We start from the raw sequence: 11,370 nt of genomic DNA, 5'->3' as shown, positions 1-11,370 counted from the left end.
ACCTTTAAGAGGTGAAATATAAATGCAGGAAAATCTCCTGAAACCACTCCAGCAACAATGTAGAATTATGGAACAGCAACAAAAGCATTTAAAAAAATAAAAGAAAAATATATGCAGTAACATCTGTAGAAGTACCAAAGAGTCAGAGTTCCTTCCATCCTTTCCAGATAGCATGAGAAGCTGGAATTGGTAGGTTGTTAGTAAAAGAAAAATTGTTGCAGGTCTATTGACGATTTCATTAGATATGATAAGGTATATCTATGAATATATTTGTTTTCAAAATTCCTGATCCTGCTCTGCCACTCTCCAGGGTATGGTATTCTCCTTAAAAATCCAGCTATCTGTGATAGCAGAAGAGCCTTGTTATAGTGTTGGTGGCTAAGGAGCTGAAAAGCACTAGCTTGGAGAATAAAAGGAGCCACCTCTCTCTGGTGCTGCATTAGGGGAAAGCTGAAGTGATAGTAGAAGGAATGAGGAGTGGGAAAGAAACAGAGGCTTATTGTCAAGTTGCTGCATGATTGGGGAAAAAAACAGTGCATGACCATCCTTTCACTGCCAGCACTGCTTCCAAACAGCCGGGAATTGAGTTTTCATTCTTCTGCAGCTGCAGCTGCTCAGCCAAACACATGACTTCGGGCACAAGGTCAGTAATGCTTTCATTTATTTATGATCCAAAACTGGTGAAAGCTTCATGGGAGCTGCAAAAGATGGTATCAAACCTGAGCTTGAGGAGTTGCTTTATTATTTGGGAAGAAATGTATTTCGTTGTGTTGTTTTGCTTGTAAGGCATGTGGTTGAAAGTATGGCTATTTCTTGAGAGATTCCTTTCAGCTAAAGAGATTCAGGCCTGGCTCACCTGGCCTGAACTTTGGGATAGCTGAAAAGGTATGGGAAGATGGTATGTAGAAGAAAGGAATAAGAAAGTGGTGGCTTTAAACCAAAAGAAAGGGTGCTCATTCAATAAAACAAAGGTTTCTAAATGTCCCTTTTTTTCTAGAAAAGGAGCCAAGTATTTTCAACACAGAGATTGTACCAGAATGCAGTGCTAGGAAGTTAGTATATCAACTGTTGGTGTGTGATAACAAAAGAAAATGCTATTCATATTATTTGGGAAAAAAAATTTAAAAGTCTTCTTGACGAGGAAAACAATAAATGCAACAGTTTTTCTGGGTGAATCAGTCTGACTGAAAGATCTATCACTGGGACAACAGAAGTTTAGATGTGGCCTCTGGGGCGTTGTATTTTGTAGAGAAGATGCTAATACAAACACTGCATTTTCTTTGAGCTAGCAGTATGTAGGTGTTCACAGACAGTGGAGATGCTATGTGTGCATCTAAGCAGGATAGCTACCTTTTGGTTTTTTTTGTTCCTTATTTGCTGAGCAAAACTGGATGTCCCTGCACTCAGTCTCTATCTAGCATTACATTTAGCAAAGCTTTCTTTTCCTTTCTTCATCCTCATCCCATAGAGTGGATAAATTTTGTCATTGAGCAGGTTTCTATATATTTTGCTAGGCAACTATAAAGGACTGCTTTATTTAGGTTCCTAAGTTCTTAATTAAATTATATTTACATTTTCTTATTTTCAATTGGTTTTGCTTTTTTCCACTAACTATCCAACAACTTGGTTTTCTCCACTTTGAAAGCTTCACTGTGACAGTGATGGATTTACTTACAAGTTACCCAATAACCCTGTGCTTCCCAGAGTTAGTCTGAAATGTATCCAAATTCACCTACAGATCAAATACTTGTCATGGTAATGCAAGTGACCTACTTCTCAGACAAATGAGTGAAATACATTTCTCCAGAGGCTTTGCTACTTTTGCTGGATTCATTGAAACTTTTGCCTTGATCAAGAGCAACATCCTAGTCCAAGCCTTAGCAGAGAGTCCAGGTTGCTGCCAAACTCTCTCAGATAAGTGTTTGAAGTCACCTTTGTCCCATTTAATTAACAAGCAGGGAGTACCAGACTGGTTTTGTTGTATTAGACAGCACTTTACTCATCAGAAAAGTACAGAACCTGTCTGGATTGCAAGTGCAGAGCAGGGCTACTGACAGATGAATATATTGGTTTTTGCAGAGAGAAGATATGGCTGTTTGTTGCTGTGACATGTTTGTTTCAGGGAATTGCTTGTTCAGAAGATCTCAGAAGAATGGAGAGAGCTGTGGATCCTGAAGCCTTTATGAGTATTGTAAGTTTCTTGGTAGAGTGACCTGAGTATGGAGGTTACACACGTCTTACAGCAGAGGATTTCTAAGTGTTAGAAGTAACAGGGTAGATGAGCTGCCTATCCTCTCTGGTCACTGTATATACTGCTACTTTCTCTTCTATTCTCTTCTATCTGCAGGTGCAACAGTCGCTGGATAGCTTCTGTCAATCAGCTGTCAATAGCCTCAATCAATCAGCTTCTGTCTGATAGAAATTAAAGCAAATAGCAAATCTCCAGACTTAATTTCCCTTTAAATATGAGTTTCCAGCTTGCTATTGCTGGCACTACCTGCCTATCTGAAAGAATGACTACCTGGAATGTCAGGATTTCATCAGCAGTGAAGTCTATAAATAACTAGTGGTGACCAGCAGAGACCAGAAATGGCCAGCTTTTCAGAAGAACACCTCTTGCCAAGCAAGCTTGCTTAGGCCCAAATTGCGTGTTAAAATCTTGGAGTTTCTGTCCTGCATGACAAAATCCTCTGAGTACAAGTTATAAAAACCAATCCCCTTTTGTAGCAAAACAGGTTGGGTGTTACAGGTCAAAAGTAATATCTACTTCAGAGCTTAAGATGGGCTGTGCTAGGGATTTCCCTTGCAGTTATGCAGCTTCCTGATTTTGCTTTTTCCCATACTGCAGTCAGCTTTTCAGCAGTGCTCTTTGCATCCCTGCTGTTCACAATACCACAGCTGGACTTCTCTGAAGATAGTTTCAATAAGCTGGTTCCAGGCTGTGCCAAAGCAAATCAGAAGCATTGCACCTGGGCAGCTCCTCAGCCACACACCTCATCTCAGCTCATAAACTCCTGCAATGAGCTTATAGTGATTCACCAGAATGCATGGGCTTGTGATGACTGTATGGCAGGAGTGTAATATGGTTTTATATGACATATTTTACCTGGATAGTAAACCCCTAGATATAACATAAAGAAAAAAGGAAATCTGTTGTTGCTTTAACATTACATACTTTCAGATGTCTAATGCATGTAGGTTAAATCCCCAGCTATAGCTTCTTTCTAACATTACTTCATTGTGACTATAACATAGGAAATGGACTTGTGCAAGCAAATGCATTTGAACCTTCTCTCCTAGAATGAGCTCATTACTTACAAAGGGTACCCCAGCGAGGAGTATGAAGTGATGACAGAAGATGGTTATACCATTACCATTAACAGAATCCCTCATGGTACTCAGAATCCAGGAAGCCCAGGTACAGCTCTTTACAGCTCTGACACAAAACCAGCCTAGATTGGGCACATTCTCAGGAGTTACCTTGTGTTTGTAAAACAGCCACCAAAGCTTGTATTCATGAGTGAAATTTTAGCAGAGTTCTGTCTGTCCTGAACAACCTGCAAGATCTACAGAATTAATGTCAAGCACACCTATTTATAGTAAAAATCCACTATAATATGAAGCATATGATTCCTAGTAAGAGTTTATGAGTAAAACTTCTTTAAAAAGTCAAGAATAGGATAAAGGTTGCCTAATCAGCTTGTTCTGAGAAAGCTGTTCCAGCTTCTAGTTTTGCTTTGCTTTTGCTTACACCTGGTTAGTATCAGTGTCTGATTCATCTTTTGGGTAAAGGAGCCCTCTGACAACAACCCCACACCTTCCTCTCTGTATCAATGTTGAGAATCTCAGGCTGATGCGGCTGAGCTATACAAAAAAATGACCACAGGCTGCCAAGTTAGTTTTCTCTGGTGTCAGACAGCTTTTTCCATAAATCCTTACAGAAGCTTAGAAGATGTCTCTTACAGAAAGAGGTATTTTTTCTTATAATTAGTTGATGCAGGAAAAATCCCAGTATTGAATATGAGACAGTATTGAATATGAAACAGAAATGTCCCTGAACTACCAGGAAATGAAAAGATAAAAGCAATTATAAACTGGTGTTTTGGTTTTGCTTTACTTTTTCAGCTTCAAGACCTGTTGTGTTTCTCCAGCATGGATTATTGGGAGATGCTAGTAACTGGGTCACAAACATGCCCAACAACAGCTTGGGCTTCCTGCTAGCTGATGCTGGATTTGATGTTTGGATGGGAAATAGCAGAGGGAATCGCTGGTCAAGAAAACATCAGCAGTACTCCATTGATCAAGATGAATTCTGGGCTTTCAGGTAGGCAGAACCACTGGAGGGCATATTCACTGCCCATCCTTACATGTTTATTTCAGCTGCCTAAATCAGGGATTTACATATGCTGCTTTATAATAAGCACTTTTTACATTCACTTTTGCTGAGGTGCCCCTATAAATGCATGTGAACTGTAATAGTAATGGAGGCTATTTTAATTACTGCTTGAACAGGTTCTTCCAACTAGAGCCATAGCAGAACGACTCAGAGAAGATGCACAGGCCATGTCCAAGCCATTTCTCTCCAAACCATTCCTCTCCAAGCCATTCCTCTGCAAGCCATTCCTCTCCAAGCCATTCCTCTCCAAGCCATTCTTCAGCCCCGGAGACAGTTTTGGCAGCTACTTAGAAACACTAGTCTGTGTAATACAATAACAGAAAAATCTTGAGTAGTATCTTCCATATCCAGTGCCAGAAAAACACAGAACTTGGAATAATTGAAGGATTCACTAAATCATTCAGACTGTTTCTTTGCTGACAAGCCATTAATAAAAATGTGGATTCAATTTAAAATTGATTTTTAATTTATGCATGCCTCTCTTTCAATCTCCTGCCTGCAGTTTTGATGAGATGGCAAAGTTTGATCTTCCAGCAGCAATTAATTTCATTTTGGAGAAAACAGGACAGGAAAAGTTGTACTATATTGGCTATTCACAAGGTACTACCACTGGTAAGTTACACACAAGAGAGGAATTCTTCATGAAAACAGGAGTAAAATGTGATTTGAAATACTGAGTTATTGAATGTACCCGAGGTTCTCATTAACTCTTTGTAGATGTGAAAAACACAGCATAAGCAATTTTCAACATGTAGGCATTTTAATTTTATTATAAAGATAATAAAACCTAATGTATACAAAGCACTGCTGCTGGAAATCTGTTGACTAGTAATTATACTGGAAATTATTGTGTGTGGGCTATGCAAATTGTTTCCATCCAAGATGCAAGGGTGTGCCCAGCAGCAGCTGGTCAGTTTACCAAAATAAACAAAACAGGAAGATGAGAATACAGAAAGAGAAGTTGGCGAGGTTGAGCCAGATGTTCACATGAAAAAAGAAAATATGAAATTGGATTGACCGGAAGAAAAACAACTTCTCCTCCCAATAGTATAAGACATGCATGAATGTACATCAGAAGTGTACATTTATTTTTAATCAAGTCTGGAAGAAAGCTGCAAAGGCAAAATACAGAAAGAAATTTCTCTGAATAGGGAAAAAACATACAAGATGGTAACTTATGGAGAAGAGGAATTTCGTGTAAATCTAGGCTGGACCATAGTCTCTGAACAAATAACAAGGTTGCTTATAAATTTGAAAATGCAGTATATCATATATTAATCCTGAAAACAGTCAAAGTACGAAGGATGATTTTTTTTTTTAAACTCCTCTCTTTTGTTTTCTCAGCTTTCATTGCATTTTCAACAATGCCAGAGCTGGCTGAAAAAATCAAACTCTACTTTGCATTGGCACCAGTCACTGCTATTAAGTATGCCAAAGGCCCAGCAACAAAACTCCTCTACCTTCCTGAAAAAGTGCTCAGGGTATGTGATATCTTGGTTTCCTCTGTTTAACCATACACTAGTTTGCTCAGCTCTGCAAATGGATAAACAGAAAGTATAGGGGTTTGTGAAGTCGACTCATTTGCATGTGGGTGGGTTTACCTTGTGGCTGAGGCCTTCCAAAGTTCAGAGTGGGCATTAAGAAAAGCTTTCAATCCAAGGCAACAGCACAGCACAGGGACAGGTCACCCAGAGGGGTACAGAGATGCAGATCCTCAAAGGTTTCCAAGATTCCTCCAGGCAAAGCCACAGCTGATATACAAGCTTAAACTATGAATTGGAGTTAACATTTAATATATCTCTTCATTAAAAGTGATGTAACCCAAACTGAGTAATACCTAAGCAGGTTGATGCAATGGAAAACCAAGTAATCTTTTCTCGTTTGTGGGAACATCATCTGACATATGGAGAAAAGGCAAGTAAGAACCACTGAAAGTGCTGGAGAAGTGTGTACATTCCTAAATAAATGTTCTCTTTGTGTTTCACAGCGTATGCTTGGCAACAGAGAATTCCTTCCCAAGACTGAGTGTCTAACCAGGATAATAGCCCCAGTCTGCAGCCACCGAGCTTTTGCCAGGCTTTGTAGAAGCATCTTCTTCAATCTGGGTGGCTGTAACCTGAAAAACATTGATGTGGTAGGTATAAGTCTTACCAGCTCTACTGGGAGTTTGAGGTTATGCTCCCCAAACTCACCTTCTATCCTGCAGTGTGGATCTTGAATTTCTGTTAGTATCACATTGCAGGGAACAGTCCCCACTAACTGGACAGCAGTATCTGTTGATTGCCCTATCATTAGCAGGGAATCACTGATACATCCAGCTGTAAGTCAGATCACCTGGGTGTCAAAATTTTGCTCCAGCACTTTTCAAAAAGTGCCTCAGAGTGTGTTCACTGAGGAGGGATCACACAGCAGCTTGTTAAGTAACCCCTGCAGTGCTAGGGTGTGTTTTATTTCTAATAGTTGTGCATTCCCCAGGCAGTTGCATTTCCCTTTGCTGTTCTGTCCAAAGGTGATGGTCTCTCACACGGAACCTGATGCAGAATTCTGAAAAAAAAACCCAGTTGGGGTATAAATTTCTGGCCTTCTATTATATCCTTTTCACCTGTGGATTCTTTTAGATTCTCAGTCATCCTGAGATGAACATGAAAACTGTTCAACATGAAAAATGTTCTGTTAGATATTATTCTTTCAGTGCCACTCCGAGTCCTAACACATTTTCACATGTGGAGTAAATCCAACGGACCCTCTAATCACGCCTCTCTAATTTCTGCTGGTTTTATTGATACATGACACTGCTGAAACCGATGTTTTGATGTACAGCTGCATAGAAGGGAAGAAGAGAATGCTCACTGAATATTTTCTTTCAGAACCGAATCAATGTGTATATCGCCCAAACGTCTGCTGGAACTTCTGTGCAGAATATAATCCACTGGAGTCAGGTACGAGCAAAGCCCTGGCAGACAAAATAGCTACTCACCTCGAGCAGAACAGAGAGGTACAGAGATAACCAGCTGTGAAGCCATTGCTAGCTTCTTGGAAACACAAGCAACTTGTGGTTTGCAATTGAAATTTCAGTTCAGAACACTATTTTTCATTGCTTCTTCTTTTGCCAGCAGCATAGAAATGCCCTGTGTAACACAGGTACATTTGAAGCCAACAATGAAGTGCTACATTTGTGTAAAAACATGTATGCTGAAAGCTGTGTGTGCAGGTGCACATATCACTCTTCTTGTTGTGTATCCAGTACCTTTGATAAATGATATTCACAGTTCAGTAAGGAGTTTACCTTAAGAAATTAGTCATGTTTCCAATGTGACATTGAGAAATGATCAGGATTTAGGCTGCCATGTAAATTATCAAATTTTAGTGTTAAAACCCTTGTAGTTTCTTCTCTCGCTTTCAAGGCTGTCAGTGTCTAGACAGCAATAGAACCATAAATAATAAACACTTTATTTAGTAGACTATTATACACTTCCCAGCACAGCAAACACTCAGATATGTTTGAGTGACATCTGCACATGGCACTTACTCAAAATCAAATTATACTTTTGGCTGCGAGTTCACGTTAGATAGTAGTTTGGATTAAGTTGCTTTTTTAACCATGACCCAGACCTGTAAAGAAAAAGGGTTACAAAAGCAGAGTGGGGGGTGCTCTGCCGATTGATATTGACTCAGATGTCAGTCAGCATCTAACCACAGACTGCAAGCACAAACGTGCAGAAGTAATACTCCTAAGTCTTCCTTGTCTTTGCTGTTATTACAATTAAAGGAACAAATGGACTTTCAATACTAAGATTCTGGTGAGAGTGTAGTAACAGAGTAGTAACAACCCATGCTGTAGGTAAAGCCAAGAAGGGGAAGAACTAGAAATAGTATTTTCTGCATTCAAAATAGAGCGGGAAGAGATGAAATAAGATGGAGCCACTCACAGAGCTGAGTGTTGGCAACATGACTGGAAGAAGAGGACAAGGCAGTAGCACTGAGGCAAACTTACTGACAGCAGTTGCTAAGAGCAGTTTTACAAACATGAACAAATTGCCTGTGAGGACATCCTTGGGTTTTTCTGCAGAAGATATGATTTTTTTTCATCATGCCAAAAAAACTTGACTTCTTTTCACCATTTGACACTTCTAATTAATTTACTGTAGGCTCATTCATAGCTCTTACAAGAGCTTCTGTTGGGGCTTTAGATTGGAGTCAGAGGTTCATCAGGGAAAGAACACAAAACTTCCCAAATTATGGCTTTACAACTATATAGTTTTATATATATAACTTCTCTTCTTCCTTCCTCTTGTTCATCCTCTTGTTCATCCTTTTAGGAGGCCCGCTCGGGGAAGTTCCAAGCTTATGACTGGGGCAGTTCAAAGAACATGGAAAAATATCAACAGGTATGTGTTGGTGAAGCATCCTTGGACAGCACAGAAACGCACAGGAAAACAGCAAGGATGTAGTAGGAGACATAATTTCAGAACATAAGTAGATGAAACTGTTACTGCTTTCCAGTTTAAAAGTCAACAGAGAAAGCATGTAAGCACTAGTGACAGTAATAAACTTAATACATTTTAAAAGAAAGAGAGAGAGGGAAATAGCAAAACTTTTCAATGATCAACAGGAATAAGAGGAAGTAAGGGCAGAAAAGACAGAAAATGAATTTTGAAAAAGAAGAGTACAGAGAAAAGAACAAAAACATCTTGCTTACTAGTGGCACTGAAATAAATGACAACATTAGGAATAGGAAAACTGGAAAACTAAAAGCCACCCCTAGATTCTGGCAGCCAGAGCCAAAAGGACTTTGTCCTCAAGCAGACCCTGAGGAACACCTTTTCCATTCAAGACTCTATTTCCATCCTTGACCCTCCTACCCTTTAGGCTTCACAACAGCCTGTCATTACGAGTTACATGTTTTAATGATGACTTGCATGAAACACAACTTCCTTTGCTTTGCCTTGAATTTACTTGCTCCTAGAAAGTCACTGGATGCCTTCTAGGTTTTGGGATAATTACTTCTTGTGATTTTCCTTCACACTGTTTGTCATTGTATAAACCTATCTCCTACCCTTGCTCTGGCCTCTATTTTCCAGACACAGTCCTAAGCTACTTTCCCTCTCCTCCTACAGAAGTCATTCCATTATGTTTTTCATCCTTATCTCATGTTATGTTTTCTCTCTAGCCCATGTCTTCAAGGGCTGACCAGTACTTCAAAAGGATCATGATGGGGATTTATCCAGTGGCATCCTGACATCTCTGTCTTGTTTCAGACTCCTGCCCTAAGATTCCTGCCCTAATATTCCTGCTTGAGAGGGCAAAGACACAACCATAACTCTGTCAGCTCAGGATGTGTTTTACTTTTGTCTTTGCTATCAGTTGAGTAATCCCCGTGAGCACAGACAGAAAAGACAAACAAGGGAACTTTCCTCTTTGGTTTAGACACCTCTACTCTGAACAGTAATAGAAGAAAACCCAAAATGAATGTTTAAAGTTTGCTGTGCTCTCCTGGACATTAATTTCTGTACTGCTTCATGTTTTCCAGACTACTCCTCCTCTCTACAAGATAGAAGAGATGACTGTACCAACTGCAGTATGGACTGGGGGGCAAGACCTGCTTGCAGATCCCAAGGATGCAGCCATTTTATTGTCTAAAATTAAGAAGCTTGTCTATCACAAAAACATTCCTGAATGGGCACACCTGGATTTCATCTGGGGATTGGATGCACCTTTCCACGTGTACAGGGAAATTATTGACCTGATGCAGAAGTATCCTTAACCCATAACCAAAAGCCTTACCTGACTCATTCAACAACATTTAGATTCACTGGGTACAAAAAGTCCCTTCTGTTGCATCTGGAGTCAGCGAAAGGGTTCCTCCTGCACACTACATATCATTCCAAGGCCTTTTGCATCCTTATAGTGCACTTCATATTTTCTGAAAACTGTGTGATCTATACTACTTTTTCAATTGATACAACTTTGATTCTGCAATAAGTATACTTTGCAAAGAGAAGACAGGGCTTGCTTGCAGCTTACTCTTTTCTCTAGACTATAGCAGTAATGAAAGCACTTCCTTTCTCTGGATACGTTCTGTGCTCTCTAGATGTTTTCCATTCTTCATATTATTTCTCAGTTTATTGGGCTGACAGTTATTTAAAGGCACAGTGTAATCAAAAATTATTATAACAGTTGTGGTATTGTATAATTTTATTATTAAACAAGATGATGAATAGAAAGCAGAAACTGAACTCATACCAAAAAAACCCCACCTCTCTCCTGAAAAGAAGATGGTTTGTCTTTGTTGGAAACTGGACTGCTCACTGTTTTCATGAGGAAGAGCAAGGGACACAGGGTAGACCCAACAGAAAAGATGTGCCAGTCTCATGGCTCAAGCACCTGGAAGCTGAGAAACTTGGCTTCAGGATCCACCCTGAGACAGAGAAATCCTTGCTGACTCAAGCTTAATCGTTTTGGCAATGGCAGCACTTCTATGGGACAGTTTAGTTCAAAGTTACACCCTGAAACCAGCAGAAACCTCATACCTCCTACTATTTCACGTGTAAGCTACTGGCTATCACAGAGCTGAGATGTTCTAACTTTGGCATGGCTCTGAGCAGCCTCTTTGGAGTTTAAACATGAAAATGAAAATTACCCAAACATCACTAGAAAGAATCTATTCTATTCATCCCATGTATATTTAGAGCACTTTGACCACTACTGAAAAGTGCTGCTTTCAAGACAGTGATGAAGAATTATTCATCCCATTAATTTCCTGTGGTAACTATGACTCTAGCAATCTTGTTTCAAATAGGTACTTACTGTACAAAACCACTCAGTTGAAGGGTAACCTTTGTGGTTATTAGGTTAGAGCATTATAGGTCACCATCCTTCCAAAAAAAACCAAACCAAATGCCATTAGTTTCACCGTGAAAAGAAACACAGCACATTTAGGGGTTTCCTTTCAGCGTGACATCCTCATTCTCCAT

At 39.7% G+C, this 11,370-nt stretch overlaps 1 protein-coding gene across 1 annotated transcript; it reads left to right on the top strand.

Moving 5' to 3' along the window:
- Positions 1–431: 431 nt before the first annotated feature.
- On the top strand, positions 432–10,973 carry LOC146435352 (lipase member M-like). Its single transcript, XM_085065305.1, has 10 exons — positions 432–643; positions 2,080–2,191; positions 3,301–3,418; positions 4,126–4,324; positions 4,899–5,008; positions 5,741–5,877; positions 6,384–6,530; positions 7,264–7,335; positions 8,716–8,784; positions 9,927–10,973. The coding sequence occupies exons 1-10, from the start codon at positions 627–629 to the stop codon at positions 10,158–10,160; spliced, it is 1,215 nt and encodes a 404-aa protein (XP_084921431.1). The 5' UTR covers positions 432–626; the 3' UTR covers positions 10,161–10,973.
- The last annotated feature ends 397 nt before the right edge of the window (positions 10,974–11,370 follow it).

This window comes from Lichenostomus cassidix, chromosome 6, assembly GCF_008360975.1.
Source record: "Lichenostomus cassidix isolate B80296 chromosome 6, HeHo_3.0, whole genome shotgun sequence".
In the NCBI taxonomy this organism is placed as follows: domain Eukaryota; kingdom Metazoa; phylum Chordata; class Aves; order Passeriformes; family Meliphagidae; genus Lichenostomus; species Lichenostomus cassidix.
This window is presented reverse-complemented; position numbering and strand designations above follow the sequence as displayed.